Source organism: Strix uralensis, chromosome 38 (assembly GCF_047716275.1).
Source record: "Strix uralensis isolate ZFMK-TIS-50842 chromosome 38, bStrUra1, whole genome shotgun sequence".
Classification (NCBI taxonomy): Eukaryota; Metazoa; Chordata; class Aves; order Strigiformes; family Strigidae; genus Strix; species Strix uralensis.
The window spans coordinates 837,982-862,598 of NC_134009.1; the positions used below are offsets into that span (position 1 = coordinate 837,982).

General features: G+C 68.5%; 4 protein-coding genes across 10 annotated transcripts; 3 read left to right on the forward strand and 1 right to left on the reverse strand.

Moving 5' to 3' along the window:
- The first annotated feature begins 2,502 nt into the window (after window positions 1–2,502).
- On the forward strand, window positions 2,503–7,557 carry ICAM1 (intercellular adhesion molecule 1). Of its 4 annotated transcripts, none has more exons than XM_074854706.1 (7): window positions 2,503–3,069; window positions 4,079–4,354; window positions 4,436–4,747; window positions 5,662–5,928; window positions 6,063–6,338; window positions 6,439–6,681; window positions 6,770–7,557. In XM_074854706.1, exons 1-7 carry the CDS (start codon window positions 3,024–3,026, stop codon window positions 6,991–6,993), a joined length of 1,644 nt encoding a protein of 547 aa, XP_074710807.1. In that variant the 5' UTR covers window positions 2,503–3,023; the 3' UTR covers window positions 6,994–7,557. The 4 variants fall into 4 exon arrangements, with proteins under 4 accessions (XP_074710807.1, XP_074710808.1, XP_074710810.1 ...); XM_074854707.1 differs by having other exon boundaries at window positions 4,082–4,354; XM_074854709.1 differs by lacking the exon at window positions 2,503–3,069 and adding an exon at window positions 3,546–3,704.
- Window positions 7,558–7,587: 30 nt separating this feature from the next.
- On the forward strand, window positions 7,588–11,523 carry LOC141937221 (intercellular adhesion molecule 4-like). The gene is made up of 5 exons (XM_074854775.1): window positions 7,588–7,861; window positions 8,666–8,938; window positions 9,872–10,150; window positions 11,073–11,316; window positions 11,385–11,523. Exons 1-5 carry the CDS (start codon window positions 7,747–7,749, stop codon window positions 11,389–11,391), a joined length of 918 nt encoding a protein of 305 aa, XP_074710876.1. The 5' UTR covers window positions 7,588–7,746; the 3' UTR covers window positions 11,392–11,523.
- Window positions 11,524–11,904: 381 nt separating this feature from the next.
- On the forward strand, window positions 11,905–19,132 carry ICAM5 (intercellular adhesion molecule 5). Of its 4 annotated transcripts, XM_074854656.1 has the most exons (11): window positions 11,905–12,135; window positions 14,290–14,362; window positions 15,368–15,646; window positions 15,728–16,039; window positions 16,177–16,455; window positions 16,534–16,812; window positions 16,894–17,136; window positions 17,218–17,460; window positions 18,082–18,327; window positions 18,436–18,699; window positions 18,789–19,131. In XM_074854656.1, exons 2-11 carry the CDS (start codon window positions 14,305–14,307, stop codon window positions 19,001–19,003), a joined length of 2,418 nt encoding a protein of 805 aa, XP_074710757.1. In that variant the 5' UTR covers window positions 11,905–12,135; window positions 14,290–14,304; the 3' UTR covers window positions 19,004–19,131. The 4 variants fall into 4 exon arrangements, with proteins under 4 accessions (XP_074710757.1, XP_074710758.1, XP_074710759.1 ...); XM_074854657.1 differs by lacking the exon at window positions 11,905–12,135 and having other exon boundaries at window positions 13,978–14,362; window positions 18,789–19,132; XM_074854655.1 differs by lacking the exons at window positions 11,905–12,135; window positions 14,290–14,362 and having other exon boundaries at window positions 15,079–15,646; window positions 18,789–19,132.
- A 3,410-nt stretch (window positions 19,133–22,542) lies between these two features.
- FDX2 (ferredoxin 2) lies at window positions 22,543–24,089 on the reverse strand. The gene is made up of 4 exons (XM_074854803.1): window positions 23,932–24,089; window positions 23,712–23,818; window positions 23,519–23,606; window positions 22,543–22,954 (listed from the first exon to the last, which is right to left on the reverse strand). The coding sequence occupies exons 1-4, from the start codon at window positions 24,042–24,044 to the stop codon at window positions 22,798–22,800; spliced, it is 465 nt and encodes a 154-aa protein (XP_074710904.1). The 5' UTR covers window positions 24,045–24,089; the 3' UTR covers window positions 22,543–22,797.
- Window positions 24,090–24,617: the final 528 nt, after the last annotated feature.

Genomic DNA, 24,617 nt, shown 5'->3' on the forward strand with positions numbered 1-24,617 from the left:
GCTCACAAGAGTGTGATGGGGCTTGGAGCTTGCAGCGAGCATGCGATGGGGCTTGGAGCTCACAAGTGTGCAATAGGGGGCTGGAGCTTGCAGCTCACGTGCGCTGGGGCTGGCACTGATGGCAGTTAGGGCCCGCAGGGAGCGTGTGCTGGGGCCGGCAGCTCGCAGGGAGCGTGCCAGGGCGGCTGCTGCTGCTGCAGGGCCGGGCCTGGGGGCAGGGCAGGATTTGACCCCTGGCACGGGGAACCGGGACTGGGCCGGGAGGAAGCGCCGGGACTTGCGCGCGAGGTGCCGGGGGCCGAGGGCACGTGTGGCCCCGCCGCAGGCCGGTGGCAGGGGGAGGCCGGGGCAGCCCCTGGCCAGGCCCCACGGCTGGACGTGGCTCCAGGCCCGTTCCCGTCGGGTGCCGGTGGGGGGGCTGGCGCTTGGCCGGATCCTGCGCCGGGGAGGTCACATCCTGCGCCAGAGAGAGCCGGATCCTGCCCAGGGACCGTGTCCCACCCAGGGACTGTGTCCCGCCAGCTCGGCGCTGGTGGCTGCGCCTGGACCCTCCCTGCTCCCTGTGACCCCCTGGGACCGGTGGCATCGGCACCCCCAGCCCTGCCAGTCTGTCCCCAACCTCCCCACACCATGTCCCCATCCCCACAGTCCATCCCCATCTGTCCCCTGTGTCCCCCAGGTCCCTGCCAACCCACCCCCACCTCCCCAGTGTCCCTGTCCCCCATGTCCCTCTCCCCAGTGTCCCTCCCAATCCACCTCTGTCCCCACCATGTCCCTGTCCCCCCATCCCTGCCAACCCACCCCCACCTCCCCAGTGTCCCTGTCCCCAATGTCCCTCCCAATCCACCTCTGTCCCCCCATGTCCCCATCCCCCACGTCCCCTGTGTCCCTGTCCCCCCATCCCTGCCAACCCACCCCCATGTCCCTGCCACTCCATCCCTGTGTCCCCCATGTCCCTGTCCCCTGTGTCCCCGTCATCCCTGTTCCCCCCATGTCCCCGCCCCGCTGAGCCACCGCAGGGGCAGGAACTGCCCTTTGCTCACTGTAGTGAGCGCCACGGCCTCCAACCGCCGGCGAGTGCCGGGCCCGGCAAAGGTCACCGGCGAGATAAGAGATTCCTGCTGGCGGCCGGCCCAAGGCCCGAGGGTGGCAGGAGCTGCCCGGTGTTCCCGGCGTTCCCGGTGCTGCCAGCACAGCAGCTCCCAAACCATCGCGGGGCTGGGGACGAGCCAACTGGAGATGGTGGCGGCACAACCGCGGGGCTGGGGACAAGGCCGGGGGACACCGGGAGAACCATCACCGCCCGCGGTGGAACCGGGGCTGCGGGGTCGCGGCGTTTCGGCAGCGGCTCTCAGGGAGGAACCTCAGCGCCCCGACAGTTCCCCGCCGGGCGCGTGGCTTCGCTGCCGCCTGCAGAAGTGAAACCCCGCGGCCGTGAGAAGTTGCAGCGGACTTTCCTCCCCCCCGGCAATGCCGGGGAGCCACGGGGGCGGCGGCAAGAGGGAGGACGCCGGGACTCGGTGTCACAGTCAGAGCCGCCGGCACCCTCCGGACTCTTTGTCATGAAAAGAAAATACAGTGGAGCCCACGGCCCGGGCGGCGCCAAGGAGGTGGTGTGGAGGGGTGCCAAGGCAAACCGCCGGCTCTGCCTCCCGGTTGGCAGAGGCTGAGGGCCCAGGGTCCCTGCACTGCCCGTCCCCGCAATTCCCATCTGTGAAAACTTTCCTTTCCCCAGAAAAAAGCAGAAAAGGGGAAGCAGGCACTTGGGTGCGCGGGGCTCGCCCTTCCCAGGCATTCGGCATGAGGTCGCCGGGCTGACGCCGAAGCGCCCACGGCTCGCTGACAGCCCCGTCACATGCCGGGGTGGTGGGAAATCAGCGTTTGGGTGCGTGATACTGATGCTTCCCCCCCCCCCCCCCCCCCGGTTTGGGGGTGCAAGGATGGGACCCCCCCGGCTGTCTCCTCCCTCAGCCAGCGGCACCTGGCCTGGTCCCGCAGCAGCTGGTGCGGTGCTGGGGCTCGGCCGTGGGGACGCTTGTGGCACCCAGGTGGGCTGGGGCAGGGGGGTAGAGAGGTGGAAAAACTGCCCCATAGTGGGGCAGGAGGAGGGCAGGAATCTGCCCCATCCTGGGGCAGAGGGGCAGGAGAACTCCCCAAAAATGGGGCAGAGGGGCTCTGGGGCAGGAGAACTGCCCCATCCTGGGGCAGGGGGGCAGGAGAACTGCCCAAAAATGGGGCGGGGGGGCTGTGGGGCAGGAGAACTGCTCCGTCCTGGGGCAGGGGGGCAGGAGAACTGCCCCATAATGGGGCAGGGGGGCAGCAGCCCCCACCAGGCCCCGGGGTCGCCGCTGCCCGGGAGCGGGCGGGGGGGAACCCCACCGCGAAGTCCCCACGGAAGCGGAATTCCCCGGGGACCGCGAGGGGCCGGGCTGGCGCAGAGCTCATAAAGCGCCGCCGCAGGCGGGACGGACAGACGGGCGGAGGGCGCGGTGCGAACCGACACCCCGACCCGGTGCTCCCAGAGAGCCCAAGCGGACCCTTCCCGGAGATCCTGAACCCACCGATCCCGGAGATCCCGACCGGACCCTTCCCGGAGATTCTGAACCCACCGATCCCGGAGATCCCGACCGGACCCTTCCCGGAGATCCTGAACCCACCGATCCCGGAGATCCCGACCGGACCCTTCCCGGTGCTCCCGGGGAGCCTGAACCGACCGATCCCAGAGACGCTGATCGGATCCATCCCGGTGCTCCCGGACAGCCTGAACTGATCCACCCCGGAGAGCCCAACCGGACCCTTCCCGGTGCTCCCGGAGAGCCTGAACCGACTGATCCCGGTGTGCACCCAGAGCCCGACCGGATCCACCCCAGAGACCCCGAAGCGACTGGTCCCGGGGAGCCCAACCGGATCCACCCCGGTGCTCCCGACCCTTCCCGGCGTTCCCGAAGAGCCCGACCCACCCCGGTGCTCCCGGAGGACTGAGCCCACCCGGTGCCGGTACCGGTGCCCACCCCGGCTGCACCATGCACCCCGCGGTGGTGGCGCTGTGCGCCCTTGGTGCCATCGCAGGTGAGGGGACACGGGGCTGGGGGTGGCACTGAGCGGGGGGTTGGCAGGGCCGTGGGGACCCCCCCGCGTGTGTCCCCGGCGCGGAGGGGCGAGGCCGGTGCAAGCGCGTCGGCACAAGCGTGCAGGTACGAGCGTGTCGCCGCGAGCGTGTCAACATTGGCACGAGCGTGTCACCGTGACCTCGTCACCACGAGTGTGTCACACGACGGGGGGGTACGTGTCCCCATCGAGGCTCCATGTGAGCGCAAGCGTGCCGATGCTCGGCGTTGGGCTCTGCCCGGCACCGGGGCCGGTGGGGTGGCCGGGGTGGGGGTCCCGGAGCCATCCCAGTCCCCTCTGCCCCGGGCCGTGGTCACCGTGTCGTGTCCCACGGAGGGGGGAGTGAGCAAAGAGCGAGGTCGTTCGTCCTTGCGAAATCCCTGGATCGCAGCGGGGATTTTTTTGTTTCTTTCTCTTCTTCCTGCTGGCTGCAATTCCCGGAGAGGGCAGAACTTTTCCTCCCCGGAGGGAGGGAAAGCTCGAAGCTGCTCCTTGGGAAATCCCCCACCTCAGGCTGCCGGCGCTGACTCACCCCGGGGGGCTTCCACCACAGCCCGGGGGGGCTCAGCGACGGATGTTTTGCCAGGAAAGCACCGGTACATGGGGCGGGAGGGGACGGTGGGAATGTCCCGGGCACCGGCTGGGGACAGCTGCTGCCGTCCCTGAGGACCAGCTGCAGGTCTCGGGGTGTTTCCACCCCCCTGTCACCCCGTTTCTGGCTGGACGGCGGGGGGAGAGGGATCCTGCCCACCGGCAAAGCCGCCCACTTCCCGCGGCCAAAGGAGAAGCTCGGTGGCTCTGCGGCTTCTCCCTGCCCACCGCAGCTGGCCGGCTTCCCCCTGCCACATCGGGGACAGGGATGAGCCTGGGGGTGCCCTTGAACTTCCCTCCTGCTGTGCCAGGGATGGGGATGAGGCTGGGGGTCCCCTCAACCGCCAACCCGCCCACCTCAACCCCTGGCTTCTCCCAGCAGGGCGGTTGGGAGCTGCCGTCGAGCTGTTGATGGAGCCGGCGGTGCCGGTGGTGGAATATGGCGGATCGATCAAGCTGACCTTGAAGATGAAGTGCTCCGATCCCAAAGCAACCAGCAACGTGGAGACGTCGATTCGGAAGAAAGTGGAAAATGTAACGAAGGAGGAGACAGTGGTGGAGCTGCTCAATGTCACCGAGTGGAACCCTACGCTCTTCAGATTCTACATCTGCTACGGGAAGAGGGAGAAGGTGCCCACCAAACTCATCGTCTACCGTAAGGCACCGCGGCAAGAGGGGGGTCCCTGCCCGTCCCGGCACTCCGGGGTCACCCCCTCACGCTGTGTCTCTCCCCCAGGTGCGCCGGAGTCGGTGGAGCTGGAGCCGGTACCGGAGCTGGCGGTGGGCAAGAGCCACGAGCTGGTGTGTCATGTGAGCGGCACCGCCCCCATCCAGAACCTGACGGTGATCCTGTGGCGGGGCGGCGAGGTGCTGCTCACCAAAACCTTCGAGTGGGAGAAGCGGGACGAGCCGGTGCGGGTGACCCACCGGCTGACGGCACAGCGCCAAGACAACGGGCAGAGCGTCACCTGCCAGGCGGTGCTCGACCTGGCGCCCCACGGCCCGCGCTTCAACCGCACCTCCGGCCCGCAGGCGTTGACCGTCTACGGTAAGTCATAGAATCCCAGAATCCTTCAGGCTGGAAAAGCCCCTCGGGGTCATCGAGTCCAACCCTCAGCCCGACTCTGCAAAGTTCTCCCCTACCCCACATCCCCCCACAGCTCATCCAAACGGCCTTTAAACCCCCCCAGGGGTGGGGACTCCACCCCCTCCCTGGGCAGCCTGTTCCACTCTCTGACCACTCTGCCGGGGAAACATTTTTCCCTCGTGTCCAGCCTGACCCTCCCCTGTTGCAGTTCAAAGCCGTTCCCTCTCGTTCTGTCACTAATTCCCTGGGAGCAGAGACCAGCCCCAACCTCTCCACAACGTCCTTTCAGGGAGCTGCAGAGAGTGATGAGGTCTCCCCTCCCCTTCTCCTCCTCACACTGAACAGCCCCAGCTCCTTCCATCGCTCCTCACAGGATTTATCCTCCAGGCCCTTCCCCACCTCGTTGCCCTCCTCTGCCCTCGCTCCAGCCCCTCGAGATCTCTCTGGGATTGAGGTGCCCAAACCTGGACACAACCCTCCAGGTGTGGCCTCACCAGTGCAGAGCACAGGGGGACTGTCACCTCCCTGCTTCTGCTGGCCACGCTATTTCTGACACAAGCCAGGATGCCGTTGGCTTTCTTGGCCACCCGGGCACACTGCTGGCTCATTACCAACCCCCCCCCAGGTCTGACTGGCAGCTCCAGCCACACCTCCCCGAGCCTGTAGCCACACAGGGGGTTGTTGTGGCCGAAGTGCAGGACCTGGCACTTGGCCTTGTTGAAGCTCATCCCGTTGACGGTGGCCACTGATCCAACCTATCCAAGTCTCTCTGTAGAGCCGCCCTATCTTCAAGTCGGCACCGGCATCGTACCGGCGTTTGCTCCGCCGCGGTGGCGGCAACCGGCTCATCCCGTGGTGTTTCTCTCTGCCGGCAGAATTCCCGCAGGATCCCAAGCTGGAATCTGCCACCCTCTTGGAGATCGGCAAGACGATGAACGTCAACTGCATCGTTGGTCGCATTTTTCCGGCGGCGAAGTTCAAGCTGGTGTTCGCTGATCAGACCCTGAACGTCTCCATCAGCCAGGATGGCCACCGGGCCACCGCCATGGTGTCCCACAGCCGGCCAGGGGACTTCAGGCTGGTTTGCACCGTGACGGTGGGACCTGAGGTGCGGCGGAAGGAGGTGACCGTCCACGTCTACAGTGAGTACCGGCAGCACTGGCGCCGGCAAAGACCTGCCAGCAGCACGGCCCTGGCGTGTCGTGCCGGGAAGGGGGGAGCGGTTTCGTGCCGCGGCATTGCCGGGTCACCCCGATGGTGTCTCTGTCACCCGCAGGTTTCCCCTTGCCGCAGCTGAACGTCAACACCACCAGCCCGGCAGCCGGCACGGTGGTGACGGGGCGCTGCCATTTGCCACCCGGCCACTCCGACGAGCTCCAGCTGCAGATCCGCGCCGGCCGCAGCGTCCTCGTGGGGTGGGGACCGTCCCCGCTGGCCTTCAGCCTGACACCTCGTGAGGAAGATGATGGGATGGAGCTGAGCTGCGATGCCAAGATACGAAACAACAGTGAAGCCCTCACCAAGAACGTGTCCGTCTGGCTCAACGTCACTGGTGAGAGCGCCGCGGCCGGGCTCCATCCCAGGGTGCCACGGGGGAAATTTCCAGATGGGAATTAATTAATTTCTTGTCCCTATCCTGGCTCTTCCCGCAGCCAGACCCTGGATGGACGATGGGAGCTGCCCCCCCAGCCAGAACTGGACAGAGGGGCAGGATGAGACCCTGCGGTGCCAGGCACGGGGTAACCCCCCGCCCCAGCTGGAGTGCGCCAAGGACGGGGAGCCCTTCCCTGCCGGGGTGCCGCGCCCCGTCACCCGCGCCCACGCTGGCACCTACCGCTGCCAGGCCACCAACCCGCTGGGGACAGCCCTCCGGACCATCACCGTGGCAGTGCACTGTGAGTGGGGATGGGGGTCTCGGGGTGGGGGGCAGGTCTCGGGGGGTCTCGTGGGGGAAGGTGGGGGCTCATCCCTGCTCTCCGGCAGACCATGACCCCGACGTGGTGCTCCTGGTGCTGGTGACGGTGGCGGTGGTGGCCGCGTTGGTCACCGCCGGGGTGAGCTACGGCATCTACTACCGCAAGAAGAAAATCCGGCACTACCGGCTGCAGCAGCGGCAGCAGCAGAGGGAGATGGAGTCGCGGCGGCCGCCGGCGAGCTCGGAGGAGACGGCCGCTCTCAACGGTTCAGCGCGGGAGGCTCAAGCGTAGCCGGGCAGAGGCGGTGGGGGGCCGGCAGCCCCCTGCCCATCCCGCTCCCTTGCCCGTGGGCAGCCATCCTGGCAAGGGCTGAGCGCCGTGGCCACTGGCTCCCTCCTACGGACATGACAGTGACACTGGGAGCCGCGGTGGGATGGTGGACGCTACGGTGAGATGGCACCGGCCACCGCTGTCGCCGCAGGAAGGTGACAGCTCCCCGATGGTGACGTGCCGGGCCGGCACACGGTTGGGATGCCGGAGGGGGCGAGGCACCAACCTCCCCCCCCATCATGGAGATGCTCCTTTTCCCTCCGAACTTCATCCCTTGGGAGGGCGACGCTGGTGCCACCGGGGCTGGGGGTCATGGTGACCCAGGGGGAGCATCGGGGCTGAATCCTGGGATTTCGGTGCTGCGGCGGCGTTGGCACCAATACTGGCAGGAGCGTGAAGAGCCGGTGCAGAGGAGGATGCAGCCTCCGGAGGGGCTGGCAGATGCTGTCGTGACATGTTACACCAATAAAAGCTGTTGCTGGCAGCGCTGCGACCCGCTGGGGCCGAGCATGCACCCAAAGTCCACTTCCTGTTGCCGTCACTTCCCACTGGCTTCTGGCACTGGTGGTGTAGCTGGGGGTCGGTGGGGCTGGGAGGAAGCCGGGGGCCTGCCAGGGTGCAGAGGAAGTGTGGAGAGCGGCCGTCACAGCCAGGGCTGGGCAACAATGTGCCTCTGAGGTGGGTGCCCTGCCGCCAGCGCCCTGTGCCAGGGTGATGGGCTCTGGCTTCCGCTTCCGTCCCCACGGCTCCCCGCTCCCTGGCGCGGCGATGCCCCGGTATGGCCTCCTCCCTGCCTGCTCCCTCGCCGGGCTGCTCCTGGCTCTGTGCGGTGAGTGCCGGGCCTGGGGTCTGGCTCGTCCCCCTGCACCCCGACCTGCCTGGGGACATCCTGTGGGTCCTGGGTCATCCCACCTTCACCCCAAACCACCTCCCTGGGCTGTCCTATGTGTCCCCAGCTCATCCTCCTGCACCCCACCCCAGCTGGGGACATCCCGTGGGTCCCAGCTCATCCCATCCGTCCCTTCTCATCCCACCTGCATCCCAACCCACCTCCCCAGCTCATCCCGTGGGTCCCCAGCTCATCCTCCTGCACCCCAACCCACCTTCTCTGGGACATCCTGTGGGTCCCAGCTCATCCCGTGGGTCCCATCTTGTCCCACCTTCACCCCCACCCCAGCTGGGGACATCCTGTGGGCCCCAGTTTGTCCCCCTGCACTGTGACCTGGCTGGGGACATCGTGTGGATCCCAGCTCATCCCATCCATCCCTTCTCATCTCATCTGCATCCCGTGGGTCCCAGCTCATCCCGTGGGTCCCAGCTCATCCCATTCATCCCTTCTCATCCCACCTGAATCATTCTCCCACCTCCCTGCCTCATCCCATGTGTCCCAGCTCATCCTGTGGGTCCCAGCTCATCCTGTGGGTCCCCAGCTCGTTCCACCTACATCCTGCCCCACCTTCCCAGCTCAGCCCATGTGTCCCCAGCTCATGCCACCTTCACCCCAATCCAACTGGCGACATCTCGTGTGTCCCAGCTCATCCCACGTGTCCCCAACTCATCCCACCTTCACCCCAACCCACCTCCCCAGCTCATCCCGTGTATCCCAGCTCATCCCAGTCCCATCCCATTCCAGCCCCACCCACCAGCCCCTTCGAGGTGAGACTGTCCAGCAGCTCCTCGGAGGTGGGTTACGGGGGGACGGTGCTGCTGAACTGCTCCACGAGCTGCCCCGAGGCCAAGGCGCCTGGGGGGGTGGAGACGTCCCTCAGCAAGGAGTGGGTGAGCCGGGGGCCGGGCTGGTTCAGTGTCCGGCTCCGCAACATCACCGAGCCCCTCTCCGACGTCTTCTGCTACTTCTCCTGCCTCGGGGAAAGGAAGATGGTGGCTTTCAGGGTGCTGGCGTACGGTAAGAGGCTGCTCGGGTCCTTCCTGGGGGGTTAGACTGGTGGATGGGGGCTGGGGAGGGGGGATGCAGGAAGGGGGGAGGGATGGGCCGGGCCTGGGGAGCCCCCAGTGCTCTGGGGGGGAGAGGGATGGGGAAAACTGGGATGGAGCTGGGGCTGCAACTGGATCTGGTGGGGGAAGATGTTGGGATGAACCAGGGGCTGGATCCGGCAGAGCTTGGTTGGGAGAGTTTGGGATGAGGAGTCGCTTTAGGATGAGCTGGGAGCTGGATCTGGCAGAATTTGGGATGAGCCACTTCAGGATGAGCCAGGAGCCAGATCTGGCAATGGGTCCCAGGGATGGGAGAGCTTGGGATGAGCTGGGAGCTGGATCTGGCAGAGTTTGGGACAAGGAGCCTCTCGGGGATGAGCCGGGTGCCGGATCTGTCAGCGCTTGGGCAGGATCCCCTTTGGGATGAGTTGGGAGCCGGATCTGGCAGAATTTGGGATGAGGAGCTGCTTCGGGATGAGCCGGGTGCCAGATCCTGCAGCACTTGGGCAGGATCCCCTTTGGGATGAGTTGGGAGCTGGATCTGGCAGAATTTGGGACGAGGGGTCACTCTGGGATGAGCGGGGTGCCAGATCCATCAATGCTTGAGCAGAATTCCCTTTGGGATGAGCTGGGAGCCAGATCTGGCAGAGTTGGGGGGGGATCCCCTCTGGGATGAGCCGGGAGCCGGATCTGGCAGAATTTGGGATGAGGAGCCACTTCAGGATGAGCCGGGTGCCGGATCCAGCAGCGCTGGGGCAGAATTCCCTTTGGGATGAGCTGGGAGCTGGATCTGGCAGCTTGGGATGAGGAGCCGCTCTGGGATGAGCCGGGTGCCGGATCCGGCAGCGCTCGGGCGGGATCCCCTTCGGGATGAGGTTGGGTGCCATCTCCCTCCCCGCCGCAGACCTCCCCCAGCCCTGCCTGGCCATCAGCAAGCCCAACGCCTCCTGCGACGAGCTGGTGGCCATCGAGTGCTCGGTGGCGCCCAGCCGGCCCCCAGGGGTGAAGCTGCGGCTCTGCCGTAGCCGCCGGCCACCGCAGCCCTGGGCGGAGGGGCCCGTGCGCCTGGAGCTGACGGCTGGTGAGGAAGATGATGGAGCCGAGTTCACCTGCGAGGCGCAGCTCAGCCTGGGCAACCGGATGCTGCGGAAGAGCTCGGCCACGGCCACGCTGCGAGTCACGTGTGAGTGGGGCCGCGGTGCCGGTGAAAAACCCTTCTGAGGCTTCGCAAAACCCCTCGGCCCCCGTGCAAAGTCCCTTGGCCCTTGTGCAAAACCCCTCTGCTCTGGTGAAAAGCTCTTTGACCCTGTGCAAAACCCCTCAGCCCTCGTGAAAACCCCTCAGCCCTCGTGAAAACCCCTCAGCCCTCGTGAAAAAACCCTCTGCCCTGGTGCAAAACCCTTTGGCCCTGGTGCAAAGGCCCTTGGTCCTGTGCAAACCCCTTCTGCCCCCGTGCAAGGCTCTTTGACCCTGTGCAAAACCCCTCAGCCCTCGTGCAAAACCCTTCTGCTCTGGTGCAAAACCCTTCTGCCCCCGTGCAAAGCTCTTCAACCCTGTGCAAAACCCCTCAGCCCTTGTGAAAAACCCCTCAGCCCTCGTGCAAAACCCCTCAGCCCTCGTGCAAAATCTTTCTGCTCCGGTGCAAAACCCTTCTGCGCTCGTGCAAAGCTCTTCGATCCTGTGCAAAACCCCTCAGCCCTTGTGAAAACCCTTCAGCCCTTGTGCAAAGCTCCTTGGCCCTGGTGCAAAGGCCCTTGGCCCTTGTGCAAAACCCCTCTGCTCTGGTGCAAAGCTCTTCGACCCTGTGCAAAACCTCTCAGCCCTCGTGCAAAACCCTTCTGCTCTGGTGCAAAACCCTTCTGCCCCCGTGCAAAGCTCTTCAACCCTGTGCAAAACCCCTCAGCCCTTGTGCAAAGCTCCTTGGCCCTGGTGCAAAGGCCCTCGGCCCTCTGCAAACCCCTCCTGCCCCCGTGCAAAGCCCCGGCGCAAGAGTTGGGGCCCCGTCCCCAGCTGCAGCGGGGGCCCCGCTGGCCCCATCCCAGGGTGACGGTGACACCGGGGCTGGTGCCGGGGAGAAACGCGGTTCCCGCCACTGTCACCCCCAGACCAGCCCCGGATGGACGATGGGAGCTGCCCCCCCAGCCAGAACTGGACAGAGGGGCAGGATGAGACCCTGCGGTGCCAGGCACGGGGTAACCCCCCCCCCCCAGCTGGAGTGCGCCAAGGACGGGGAGCCCTTCCCCACCGGGGTGCCGCGCCCCGTCACCCGCGCCCACGCTGGCACCTACCGCTGCCGGGCCACCAACCCGCTGGGGACAGCCCTCCGGACCATCACCGTGGCGGTGCACTGTGAGTGGGGACGGGGGTCTCGGGGGGTCTCAGGGGGAAGGTGGGGGCTCATCCCTGCTCTCCGGCAGACCATGACCCCGACGTGGTGCTCCTGGCGCTGGTGACGGTGGCGGTGGTGGCCGCGTTGGTCACCGCCGGGGTGAGCTACGGCATCTACTACCGCAAGAAGAAAATCCGGCACTACCGGCTGCGGGAGCGGGAGATGGAGACTCTGCGCTCGGGGCAGGGGGGTGCCCCCCCTCGATGATGGGGGGGCTTCACCGTACCCCCCCCCCCCCCCAAAAGCCATGTTCCCCCGCCCCTGCACGGAGCTGACCCCGCCCACTGAGGGGGACAGGGGGAGCTGGGAAGGGCAGGGGATTGGGGGTGGGGGCAGGGGATTGGGGGTACGGGCAGGGGAATGGGTATATGGGGAGGGGCTGGGGGGGGGGGGGTGGCTGGAGCCAAGACAAGGGCTGGGGGGGATGGGAGCAGAGTGGGGGAGGGGCTCTAGGGACGGGGTTGGGGGACACGGGGGGGGGCCAGAGCAGGGCCGGGGGGGCGCCCACCCCCCCCAATACCCCCCCCACACACACACCCCCCCACTGCAGCGCCCCAGCCCCCGTCCCCTCGCGAGGAGCGAGCGCGGCCGGAGCCACCGTGAGCGCGGCAGCGCCAGGCGCTCGCTGGCACCGTCACTCAGGCCCCGGCGTGACACCGGCCCACGCCACGCCACAACACGCCACAACACGCCACAACACGCCATGGCACGGCCCGGCACGGCGAGGCCTGCTTCGGCTGCCGGGCCCGGCGTGAGGCAGCGGCGCGGCGTGGGCCGAGGTAGGGCCGGAGCGCGGTGCCGGGGAGGGAACACGCGTCGCCTGCGCCGCCGGCGTGACGAGGGGACGGGGATGGGGCGCGGGGGGCACCTGGCATGGCGACGGCGGCGTGGCGTGGGCTCGAGGGGCGCGTTGGTACACACGTGATGCACCCGGCACACACGTGGCTCGCACACACAACGCACACGCATACACTGGCCTGCACACGCCTGCGTGTACACGCTAAACGCACCAGCACACGCGTGTAACACGTGCCCGTGTGTGCATGGGTACGTATATCTGCACGCACACGCGATGCACGGCTGCATTCATGGGGTGCACACGCACACACAGGGCACGGCCGCAGGCGCACGCACACACGCGTGTGCATGTGATGCATCTGCATGTGCGTAACACACACACGTAATGTGCATGAGACGCACGTGGGGGTGCACACGCAATGCACGACTGCACACGTGTAATACGTGTACCTGCATGCACACATGATGCACGCCTCTGTGAACGTGATGCGCATACCCACATGCACACGTGACGCACGCCTGCGTGCACATACTATATACCTACATGCACACACCATGCACGCCTGCGTGCACATCCTACATGCGACTGCATGCACACGCAACGCACCTGCATGCACATACTATATGCCTACATGCACACGCGATGCACACCTGCATGCACATCATACATGCAACTGCATGCACACGCAACACATGCCTGTGTGCACGTTCTATATACCTACATGCACATGTGATGTATGTGTGCGTGCATGTCCTACATGTGAGTGCGTGCACATGCAACGTGCCTGCATGCACATATTATATACCTACATGTGCATGCAATCCATGCCTGCATGCGTGTCACACATGTGAGTGCATGCACACAACACACGCCTGCATGCACATACTATATATCTACATGTGCGTGCAATGCACGCCTGCATGTGTGTCATACATGTGAGTGCATGCACACAACACACACCTGCATGCACATACTATATACATACATGTGCATGCAACACGCCTGCATGCGTGTCATACATGTGAGTACATGCACACGCAACATGCCTGCATGCACATACTATATACACACATGTGCATGCAATGCACGCCTGCATGTGTGTCATACATGTGAGTGCATGCACACGCAATACACCTGCATGCACATACCATATACATACATGTGCATGCAATGCACACCTGCATGCGTGTCATACATGTGAGTGCATGCACACATCACACACCTGCGTGCACATACCATGTACCTCCACGCACACGCGATGCACGCCTGCATGCATGTCCTACATGCGACTGCGTGCCCATGCAATGTGCCCGCATGCACACACCACACACCTCCGTGCACACGCAACACGCCCGCACACACACGCGCTGCACGCCCGGTGCCCACGCAATGCCCACGCCTGCACGCGTGTGCACACACCTCCCACGCCAAGCACACGCCACGCACATGCCATGTGCACCCCCACGCGTGGCTACCGCTTGCCCCAGCCCTCGCCCCCCCCCCGCCAAGCCCCGCTGCAGACGGACCCGTGCAGCGCCCCCCCCCCAGCTGAGCGCGTGGGCAGCCCCCACGCGTGGGGGGAGGGAACACGGGGGGGGGGAAGGGACACGGGGGGGGGGGGGGGGAGGGGACACGCAGCTGCTCTCGGTCTGTCGCTGCACCCACGCAGGATCGGTGCCCCCCCCCACCCCCCCCCGCGGCACAGCTGCTGCGGGGGGGGGGGGGGGGGCCCGATCGGGGCGAGGTTTGGGGGGGGGTTGGTGTAGGATGAGCACGGGGAGGGGCCCGATCCTGGCTCAGGGGGGGTCCCGTGCAGGACTGAGCACCGGGGGGGGCCCGATCCGGAGCCGGGGGGGTCCCGTGCAGCGCCGAGCACCGGGCGGGGGGGGGACACCGAGCCCCGGGAGGGCTCAGCCGGGGGCGGGGGGAGGAGCAGCCCCGCGGTACCGGCGTCGTCCTCGCCTCCGTGCGCGGCAGCGGAGGAGCTGCCTTCATCCCCATCCTCCTCTTCCTCCCCATCCTCCTCCTCCTCCCCATCCTCCTCTTCATCCCCCTCATCCTCCTCGTCCTTCCCATCCTCCTCTTCATCCCCATCCTCCTCATCCTCCCCGTATTCCCCCCCCCCCGCCCCCAGCGGCGCCGGGATCCGATGGGACCCCCCGGCCCGGCCGCGCGGCTGCTGCCCCCGCTCCTCCTGGCGCTCGCAGGTGGGGGGGCTCGGGGGGGGGCTCGGGGGGGGCTCCGGGGGGCTCGGGGGAGGGGGGGGGTGCGCGAACGCCTGGGTCCCTCCGGGATGGGGGGCGGGGGGGGGGAGGGGGTAGACCCTGGGGACCTGGGACCCGTCGTGCTGGGAAGCGGGCGGGGGGTGGTCTCTGGGGACCCCAGGGACCCTTAAATATTGGGGAGGGGGCAACCCTGGGGACCCTCCCAGACACCCATAATTATGGAGGGGGGGTGGACCCCGAGAAGCCCGGACACCTGGGTCCCTTCATTGGGGAGGGGGGGGGGGTGTGGGGTGTGTGAAACCTGGGGAGCCCAGATCCCAGCGACTCTTAATTATGGGGGGGGGCAGGGGATTGGACCCCCGGGGACCCCCAACACCAGGGACCCTTCATGCTGGGGGGAGGGACCCCCAGGAGCCCAGACACCTGGTGGGGGGGACACACACCCCCAGGACCCCAGACACCTGAGTCCCTTATTTCAGAAGGGGGGGGGTGGCGTGGCCCCTGGGGAGTCTGGATGCCTGGATCCCCTATTTTTTTTGGAGGGGTGGGGGGGACACACGACGACACACACCCCAGACACCTGGGTCCTTTATTATGGGGGGGGATCCCCAGGAGCCTGGACACCAGGGTCCCTTATTTTGGGGGGGGGTGGCCCCTGGGGATCCCAGATGCCTGAGTCCCTTATTTTGGGGAGTAGGGGGGACACCCCAAGAATCCTGGATACGTGGGCCCCTTATTTTGGGGGGGGGGGGTGTGTTCCTGGGGACCCCAGACACATGAGTCCCTTCTTTTGGGGGGGGGACGGTGAACCTCAAGGACCCCAGGGTCTCTTAGTGCCAGGGGAAGGGGACGGGGAGGACCCCCAGGACGCCGGGGTCCCCTCCCAGGACTGGGGGGGGGGGGATCTCTGGGGTGGGGGGTGTCTCCCTTCGGGGGGTGCCGGGGCTGAGCCAGCGGGGGCTGCCCGCGGTGTGGGGGCTCTCGCAGGGGCCGCCCGGGGCACGTTCACGGTGGGGGCCTGGCCACGGGTGGCCGTGGTGCCCTTCGGGGGCTCGGTGGCCATCAACTGCAGCCGCAGCGCTTGCCCGGGGGGCAACGCCACGCTGGGGCTGGCCACCCCCTTGGCCGTGGCCGCGGGGGCCGGCGGGCGCCGCTGGCAAAGCTTCCGGCTCCTCAACGTCTCCCAGTGGAGCCCCGGCACCGCCACGTGCTACGGGCGCTGTGGCGACGCCCAAGCCAACGCCAGCGCCGGCATCCTCGTCTACCGTGAGTGCCGGGGGTCGCCGGGGGGGCCTGGGTGGCCGTGGCATGGCTACGGTTGACGGTTTGGTGGTTGCCACCTCCCAGGATTGCCGGAGCGGGTGGTGCTGGAGCCGGTGCCGGCCGTGGCGGTGGGCGAGAGCCGTAACCTGACGTGCCGGGTGGTGGAGGTGGCTCCGGTGGGGAACCTGACGGTGACGTTGCGCCGAGGTGCCGAAACTCTGCGGACGGAGAGTTTCGGCACCGCCGAGGGCAGCACCAGCGTGGCCGTCAGTCACCTGCTGACCGCCGGCCCCGGCGACCACGGCCAGGACGTCACCTGCCACGCCGAGCTGTCCCTGCGGCCCCACGGGCCCCTCTTCGCCCGCGCCGCCGTCCCCGTCAAGCTGTCGGTTTTCGGTGGGTCACCGTCACCCTCCCGGCAGCTCCGTATCCTCACTGGAGTCTGGTGAGGGTCTGGCTGCCGGGATCCTCTCCCTGGCACTGGGGTGCAGCTGGGGACGAGGCACGGCCCTGGTGACACCGTGTCCCCGCAGCTCTCCCCGAGCCGCCCCAGCTCCGGGCTCCCGCCCGCCTCGAAGCCGGCGCTGCCGCCAACGCCAGCTGCCGAATCACCGGTGCCTTCCCCGCCGGGGACGTCCACCTCGCCATCACCTTGGCAGAGCAGAGCCTAAATGTCACCGTGGCGGCGGCCGGGGACGTGCTGACCGCCATCACCACGCTCTCGCCTGACACCCCGGGGCGGCAGGAGCTGACCTGCACCGCGGCGGTGGCGACGGCGGCACGGACGGCGCGGAGGCAGCTCCACGTCTACCGTAAGACACCGGGCGCAGCGGAGCGATAACCGGAGCCCATCCCAAAATCCTGTTGGACCCACGAGCACCTTCCCGCAGGCTTCCCGGCACCCGTCCTGGAGCTGAGCCCGGCGTCGGTGCCAGCGGGCAGCGAGGTGACGGTGGCATGCCGTGTCGGGGTCGCCGACCCCCCCGCTGTCCGGCTGCAGCTCCGCGATGCCGACGGGGGGGTCCTGGCCGAGGGGCCGCAGTCCCAGCTGGAGCTGCGGTTGGTGGCCCGGCGGGAGGATGACGGGCGACAGTTCGGGTGCCGGGCCAGCCTGGCCATCGCCAACGGCACGGTGACGAAGGATGCGGACGCCCGGCTCGCCGTGCTCTGTGGGTGCCGCGCCGGAGGGGCCCGGCTGTGCCCACGGCAGCCGGCACGGGCGTCCCGGTGAATCGTTCCATCTTTTCCAGATATGCCCGAAATGGTGGCGAGCGGCTGCCCCAGCAACCGCACATGGCTACGGGGGACGCGGCAAGCGCTGTCCTGCCGTGCCACCGGCAACCCTACGCCCACCGTCATCTGCGGCAGGAACGGCGTCACCGTCAACACCGGGGAGCCGGAGCTGGTCACCCGTTCCCGAGCCGGCACCTACCTCTGCAACGCCACCAACAGCCTGGGGACGCGGAGCCGGCTGGTCACCGTCCGCGTGGAGTGTGAGTGGTGCCGGTGTCTCCGCCGCGGCCGTGCCAGTGGCAACCGCGCTAACCAGGACCCCTCTTTTCTCCCCCCTCAAGACGAGCCCACCCTGACGGAGAGGGGCTGCCCAGCGCACCGCACCTGGGTGGAGGGCGAGCGGCGGGAGCTCGCGTGCCGTGCCGACGGGGACCCCCCACCCAGCACCCGCTGCGCCCGCGACGGGGGTCCCCCCCGCACCCGGGGGAGCCGGGCCGTTAGCCGGGCTGACGCCGGCCGCTACGTCTGCCGAGCCAGCAACAAGCACGGCTCGGCCGTCCGCAGCATTGTCGTCACCGTCGAGTGTGAGTGCCGGGGACGGGGCGGGGATCTGGCGGTGCCGGTGATGCCGTTATCCGTGCTGAGGATGCTGGTTGTGCCGGGGATGCTGCGGCTATGCCGGGGTGCCACGTCTGTGCTGGGGATGCCATGACCATGCCAGGGGTGCCATAGCTGTGCCGGGGATGCCATGGCTATCCTGGGGATGCTGTGTCCATGCCAGGGATGCCATGGCCATGCCATGGCTGTGCCAAGGATGCTGGTAGTGCCAGGGATGCCATGGCTATGCCGGGGATGACATAGCTGTGCCAGGGATGCTGGTTGTGCCAGGGATGCCATATCCATGCTGGGGATGCCGTGACTGTGCCAGGGATGCCACATCCATGCCGGGGATGCTGTGCCTGTGCTGGGGATGCCATATCTGTGCCAGGGATGCCATGGCCATGCCGAGGGTGCTGGTTGTGTCAGGGATGCTGTGGCCATGCCGGGGATGCCACATTCATGCCAGCCCAGTGGGGAGCCCGGCTGCCATGGGGCTGGTCCCGCCGCTGCAGGGTGGGGAGCAGGGGGGTGGGCGGTTGGTCGATGCACCCCACCTGGGTGGGGGGCCCCCAGCCCCCACCAACCGTGTCCCTCCCGGGTTGCAGATGAGCCGAGCATCGGTGAGACGGGCTGCCCGGCGCGGCGGCTCTGGGTGGAGGGGACGCCGGCGGAGCTGGCCTGTGCCGCCAGCGGGAACCCCCCGCCCCATGTCGCCTGCGCCAAGCTGGGGGACAGCCAGGACCCCCCCCCGGCGAGCCCCAACGTCACCCGCGCCCACGCCGGCACCTACCAGTGCCGGGCCACCAACCCCCACGGCTCGGCCCTCCGCAACGTCACCGTCGCCGTCGAGTGTGAGTGGGGGGGTGGAAAAAAAAAAAGGGGGGGGAGGGGGGGGTGTTGGTTATTTTTGAAGCGCCGGGTGGTGGTTTTGGCTGACGGCCGGTGCCGCCCCGGTGCAGACAGCCCCGCCGCGGTGAGCCTCCGTGTGCTGCCCTCCGCCAACGTCTCGCGAGGCACCAGCTTCAGCGTGGAGTGTCGCGCCGAGGGGCTGCCCACCCCCACCTACGGCTGGGCACTGCCGCCCGCCCCCAACCTCCGCTTCGCCGCCGATAACCGCTCGGTCGCCGTAGCCGGCGCCGCCGCCGCCAACCGAGGCCTTTACACCTGCACCGCGACCAACCGGCACGGCCGGCGAGCCGGCAGCGTCATGGTCCGGGTGGACGGTGAGATTGAGGAAAGGGGGGGATTGGTGAATTGAGGGGGGGTCTTTCCGTCACCGCCGCGGCCTCACCGGCACCGTCGCACCTCGCAGAGAGCCGCCTGGTGCTGTTGGCCTCGCTGGGCTCGCTGGGCGCCGTCACCGCGGTGGGTTTGGCGGCCGCCGGCGGGTATTACCTGAAGTCGACGGCGTGTAAGAAGGGGGAGTACAACGTGCGGGACGCCGAGGGCTCCTCGGAAGCCGCCTGCCTGCACCGGCAACGCCACGACCGCGGGGAGGTTTACGGCATCCAGCTCACCCAGCCCTAACCGGGCCCAGCCCCAGGTTGCAGGGCGGGGGGGAAACCCTGTGTACCCCCCCACTCCCCGCCCCAGCTGGGTTTTGGAGGGGGTGTAGGGGGTGTTTTGGGGGTTTTTTAAAACCATTTCAGCGCTGTGCCGAGGGCGGCACGGCTGTAACTCAGGGGGGGGATGCTCAGGGGGGGCTGCGGCTGCCGGCTCAGCTCTTCTGGGGGGATAAAGCAACACCCAATAAATAATTCTGTTTTAATTAGAGGAAGATGGTGACTCTGGCTGCGGGGGGGGGGGTGGGGGGGTGTAGGACAGACCGCAGGGTGAGCCCAGCTCCAAGCCCCTTCCCCCCGCCAGCTCCAGGGGGGGGACCCAGACATCTGGGACCCCCAGAGCCCCCCCCGCCCCACCACAGGCCAGGCTCAGGGTGGGGTCCCGGTCGTGGGGGTGTCCCCAAGCCTGTCCCCCTGCCACCCGGGGGGGGGGGGGCGGGGGGGCAAGGCTCAGCCCGGCCTCGGCTCTGGATCCCACTGGAAAATCCTGGTGCAGGAAAATCCCCTGCGCAGCTGCTGGGGCCCCCCTGGAGAGCCCCCCCCCCTTCCTGCCTGCTTTCCTGCCTGCTTTCCTGCCCGCACGGCTGCCCTTCCTGCCCGCGCTGGTGACACCTCCCACCTTCTGGCCCCCACCTCGCTGTCCTTGAGCCCTGTCCCATGTCCCCAGCTCGCAGCCGGGGACAGGGACCCCCAGCCTGGCCCCCACCTCGCTGTCCCCAAACCCCCCAAACGTCTCCAGCCCGCACCCAGGACCCCTCCTCGTCCCCGCAGCTCCCTGCTGGGGTGACCAAGCCACCGGTGGTGGCACCAAGAGTCCCCCCCACTCCCCAACGCCACAACCATCACCCCGTGCCCCCCCGGAGCAGGTGACACCAGGACACGCCAAAGCTGCCACCAGCACCAGGACATTTAATTGCTTCCAAGGGACCCCGACACCCCCCAGCCCCCCCACTGCCAGCTCTCCACCGCCGTCACCGCTGCCACCAACGTCCCCTCGCTGCTGCCGGGGTCCTCGCCGTCACCTCCTCCCGCCGGCGGCCGGGTGACACCGCTCCCCGCAGTGGGGACACCGCGGACGGGGGGTCCCGCTCTTCCCGGGGATGTTCCAGCACCGTCGGCACCGCACCCGGTACTTCTTGTACCTGGGAGAAATCCCCGCAGTGAAGCCGGTGTCGAGGGTCCCAGGGGGGGTCCCCAGAGGTGTGTGTGTGTGTGGGTCACTGAGGGGGTGTCCCTGTCCCCTACCTGATGCCGCAGGCGTTGCAGAGGGGGGTCCCGTTCTCAGCCGCTCGCCACAGCGGGGTCCGGCGCGTCTTGCAGGAGGCGCAGCGCTTGTTCCCTGCGGGGGACACACGGTTGCACCCCCAAACCCCAGCGGTGTTGGGGTGAGGGGGACACCCCCCCCACACACACACACACACCCATCTTACCCTGGGCAAAGGGAGCGTCATCCTCCGAGCTGCTGCCCACCCCGGGGGGCCCGGCCGAGGGGCTGCACCCCCGGCTCCGGCTGGGAGCCCTGTGGGAAAAGGGGGGGGTCAGGGGGAGCGCAGGGACCCCCCCGGAATGGGGGGACACACCCCCCGGGGGCGGTCGGGTCCCCAGGGGACATCACCAGGGAGGGGGGAAGGGAAGGTGCAGCCAGACAGATGGACGGGGCAGGCCAAGGTCCTGGGGTGCCCAGGGGTGCATCCGGACAGACGGACGGAGCAGCCAGAAGTCTGGGGGTGCCCAGGGGTGCATCCGGACAGACGGACGGAGCAGCCAGAAGTCTGGGGGTGCCCAGGGGTGCATCCGGACAGACGGATGGAGCAGCCCAAGGTCCAGGGGTGCCTCCGGACAGACGGACAGCGGGGCGGGGGCCCGGTACCTGCCACCGCGGGCGGTGATGAGGAGGCGGCAGCCCTCGGCGCTGCCGGCGGGGAGGCCCAGGCGCATGCGGAGGGTCACCCCGCGGAAAGAGGGGTCCCGGGGCTCGGCGCCGCGCTGGGGGGTCGCCTGCTTGCGCCGCCGCCCGCTGCCGGTACCGGGGCCGTTACCGGTGCTGCCAGCCAGGTGCCGGCACTGGAGGCTGATGAGGCTGAGGGTGTCGGGGCCGCTGGTGGGGACCGGGGGGAGCCCGGGGTGCTCCGCGGGGGCGGCGGGAGGCGCCGGGGGGGGGTCGGGGGGGGCCAGCAGTCGCGCGGTTTCCTGCAGGAAGGTGAGACCCTCCCCGGGGAGGGGCGGGGGGCTCCAGGGCCCCGCGGGGGGCTCCGGGACCCCGCTCCTGCCCCGGGGCCGTCGTTAGGGTACGGGGGGGGGCGTCCCCCGCTCCCCCCCCAGGGACTTCAGGGGGGCACCCAGCTCCCCCCGGGCTGAGCCATCCCCGGGCCCGGTTCCCCCCCGCGGTGGGACCATCCCCAGTTCCAGTGCTCCCAGTGCTCCCACCCAGTAACAACATCCCCAGTGTCGGTTCCCCCCAGCCGGATCGGTCCCGGTCCCGGTCCCGGTCCCAGTTCCCCCCCGGTGGGACCGTCCCCAGCCCCGGTGTCCCCGGTGCCCGCCCCCCCCGCCAGACCAGCCCCAGTGCCCCCGCTCGGATCATCCCCGGTCCCGGTGCCCCCCCCTCGGTGGGACACCCCCCCCGCCCCGGCCCCGGTTCTTCCAATTTCCCCCTGGTGGGATCCCCCACCCCCCGTTTCCCACCTGCGGGCGCCGGGGCCGCCAGTCGCGCCCCCCCCGGGGCTGGGGGGGGGCAGGAGGGGCCGGCAGGGCTCAGGCTCGAGGCAGAGCAGCCGCTGGAGCAGCGAGAAGTCGGGGGGCTGCCCCTCCAGGAAGAGCTGCTCCGCCATCGCCATCACCGGCACCAGCACCGGGCCCGGCCCGGGCCTAAACCGGCCCCAGCTGCGCGGGGGCGGGGGCAGCAGGGGGGGGGGGAAACGGGGAGGGACCCTGTGGGTGGGACCCCCGGGGGATGGGGAAGGACCCCAGAGGGGACAGGGACCCCCAGAATGGGGTAAGACCCTCCCCTGGACAGGGATCCCCCCCCAGGACAGGGCAGAGACCCCTAGAATGGGACAAGACCCCCCCCCCCCCAGACAGGGCAGGGACCCCCAGGACAGTGCAAGGACCGCCCCCCCCAAGTTGTGGCAGCACCCCCTTCTATGGTAGAGCAGGGACCTCCGAGGGGGGCAGGACCCCAGATGGGGCAAGACCCCCCCCAGGATATGGCAGGGACCCCCAGGGTGCGGTAGCACCCCCCTCTACAGCAGGCCAGGGACCCCGGGGGGTGGGGGGGGTAAGACCCCATATGGGGCAGGACCCCCCCAGGGTGAGGCAGGACCCCCTTAAGGGTTACAGACCCCCCTGGGATGGCGCAGCATGGGGGGGTCCTGCCCCACATGCTCTCAGAGCCCCCCCCCCAGTTCCCCCCCACCCCAGGACCCAGCTGAGGGGCTGATCCCAAAGGGCCCCCCAAGGGCTATCCCCCCCCCGAGGAACCCAAAGCACAGAAGGACCCCGAGCACCGCTCAGACGAGATTTATTATTAACAAACCACAATGCTCGTTATCCCAAATCTGGAAATGGAGGGGGGGGCACAGAGCCCAGTGTTCCCCCCCCACCCCAAAATCATGTTGTATGTGTGTCCCCCGGCTCTGCCGTTGCCGTCCCGCAGCGTCGGGGGGTCCCCGTCACCCTGAGGGGCTGCATCCTCCTTGGAGGGGGCTGTGTCCTGCTTGGGGGGGGGGGTGATCCTGCTGGGGGGGCCCCCCCCCGCCGTCAGTGGGGTTTGGGGACGTGCCCATCCACGTAGAAGTTGCGGGTGACCTTGGGGAGCACAAAGTGGGCCCCCTCCAGCGCGGGGCTCAGCAGGATCTGGCAGCCCAGGCGGGAGTTTTCCTGCAGCAGCGGGGCCTGGTCCAGCAGGTCATCTTCCCTGGGGGGGGCACACAGATATTGGCAAGGGGGGGCTGTAGGGGGCACCCCCAGAGCTGGGGGGGGTGTATGGGGGGCTCACAAGGCAGTGGGGGGGCTCAGGGGGATGTGGAGGTCACAGTTATGGGGCAGTGGTGGGATGCTGAGGGGGATGGGGGGGGTCGGGGGCGATGTTGGGCTGGGGGGGGGGGTCAGGGTGGTCCCTGGGAGGGGCTGTGGGCCTTGGGGGGGCAGGGAGATCTCAGGGGGGATGTTGGGGTCTGGGTGGGGGGGGTCAGGGTGGTCTCAAGGGGGGCTGTGGCCCTGTGGGGTGTCTGAGGTGTCCTTGGTGGGGTCAGGGTGTCTCGGGGGGGGCTGTTGGGCCTGGGGGCGGGGTCAGGGTGGGCTCTGAGGGGGGTCAGGGGTCTGTGATGGGGGCACTGAAGTCCCTGGGGGGGGTCCAAGGGGAGACAAGAATTCCCGGGGGGGGCATTTGGGGGTCCCTAGAGAACAGTGGGGGCCGGGGGGGTGTGGGGGGGACACACGCGGGGGTCCCAGCGCCGGGGAGGTGGGGGGGGTCTGTTACCGCTCGTCGGGGGCCGGGAGCCGGTCGAAGTGGGGGGTGCTGACATAGACGTGGCAGGTGGAACAGGCCAGGGAGGCCTCGCAGGCGCCTGTGGGGACCCCCCCGCCCCCTGCTCAGCACCGGGTCCGTCCCCCCCCTCCAATAACGGCACCGGGTCTCCCCCCGCTCCCGCCCCCCCGGTGCCGGTACCGACCCTCCAGCTCCAGCCCGTGCCGCTGCGCCAGGTGCAGCACGTTGTCCCCGACGCGGCCCCGCACCGGGACGTGACGCCCCGCCCGGTCCACGAACACGACGTTCACCCTGGGGGAGGGGGGACGCGACACCGGGAGTCAGCACCGGGACACCACACCCCCCCCCCCCGGTGCCGGTTCCTCCGCCCCGGGACAGGCCCCGCTGCCGCCCCCGGTACCCACACAGCGGCCTCCGGTTCCTCCGCCGCGGCCCCGCCGCTGCCGCCGCCGCTCAGGCCCCGCACCAGTCGCCGCGTCACGAAGCCGCCGCTCGCCGCCGCTCTGGAGGCCGCCATGACGGGCGGCACGTGACCGGCGGCACGTGACCCGCGCCGCCGGGAGTGGGCGGAGCCAGGACGGAGCCGCGCTGGTCCTAGTGCCCCCACCCACCCCCCGTAATTAAACTGCCCCATTAAACCCCCCCCTCCTTTACACGGTGTGGGGGGGGGGGGGGGGGGGGGTACAGGGCCCCCCCTCCCATTGTGCGGGGGCCTTGCACGAGGAGGTGATAACCCGCTTTTGGGGGGCCCTTGCACGGGGGAGACACACCCAGGGGACCCCTCTAATGGGGCAGGGGGGGGTCGCTCCATGAACAAGGAGGGGGACACCCACAGAACCCCTCTATTGGGGGGGGCACCTTGCATGAGGAGGGGCACAGGGGACACCCCCAAATGAGGAGGGTCCCCATGCATGACGGGGTGGGTACATCACCTCAGTAAGTGGGGGGGACACCCCTTTTGGATGACATCCAGACCCCCTCGTGTTAGGCCATAGTGGGGGGGGACAGGGCAGGGAGGCGCGGGGGGGCTCCCCCAAATTAAGGGGGGGGCTACCTCGTTAGGGGTAATGATGTCACAGCAAACAGGGGA

What these genes read in the sequence shown, in the direction of transcription:
- ICAM1 (XM_074854706.1), top strand. Translation starts at nt 3,024, where the DNA reads ATGCACCCCGCGGTGGTGGCGCTGTGCGCCCTTGGTGCCATCGCAG. An exon ending in CACCAAACTCATCGTCTACC is followed by an intron (nt 4,355 to 4,435) that starts GTAAGGCACCGC and finishes TCTCTCCCCCAG; the next exon opens with GTGCGCCGGAGTCGGTGGAG. An exon ending in GGTGACCGTCCACGTCTACA is followed by an intron (nt 5,929 to 6,062) that starts GTGAGTACCGGC and finishes TGTCACCCGCAG; the next exon opens with GTTTCCCCTTGCCGCAGCTG.
- LOC141937221 (XM_074854775.1), top strand. Translation starts at nt 7,747, where the DNA reads ATGGGCTCTGGCTTCCGCTTCCGTCCCCACGGCTCCCCGCTCCCTGGC. An exon ending in GCTGCTCCTGGCTCTGTGCG is followed by an intron (nt 7,862 to 8,665) that starts GTGAGTGCCGGG and finishes ATCCCATTCCAG; the next exon opens with CCCCACCCACCAGCCCCTTC. An exon ending in TTTCAGGGTGCTGGCGTACG is followed by an intron (nt 8,939 to 9,871) that starts GTAAGAGGCTGC and finishes TCCCCGCCGCAG; the next exon opens with ACCTCCCCCAGCCCTGCCTG.
- ICAM5 (XM_074854655.1), top strand. Translation starts at nt 15,157, where the DNA reads ATGAGTCCCTTCTTTTGGGGGGGGGACGGTGAACCTCAAGGACCCCAG. An exon ending in CGCCCGGCTCGCCGTGCTCT is followed by an intron (nt 16,813 to 16,893) that starts GTGGGTGCCGCG and finishes CATCTTTTCCAG; the next exon opens with ATATGCCCGAAATGGTGGCG. An exon ending in CATTGTCGTCACCGTCGAGT is followed by an intron (nt 17,461 to 18,081) that starts GTGAGTGCCGGG and finishes CCCGGGTTGCAG; the next exon opens with ATGAGCCGAGCATCGGTGAG.
- FDX2 (XM_074854803.1), bottom strand. Translation starts at nt 24,044, where the DNA reads ATGGCGGCCTCCAGAGCGGCGGCGAGCGGCGGCTTCGTGACGCGGCGA. An exon ending in GAGGAACCGGAGGCCGCTGT is followed by an intron (nt 23,819 to 23,931) that starts GTGGGTACCGGG and finishes CCCCTCCCCCAG; the next exon opens with GGTGAACGTCGTGTTCGTGG. An exon ending in GCACGGGCTGGAGCTGGAGG is followed by an intron (nt 23,607 to 23,711) that starts GTCGGTACCGGC and finishes GGGTCCCCACAG; the next exon opens with GCGCCTGCGAGGCCTCCCTG.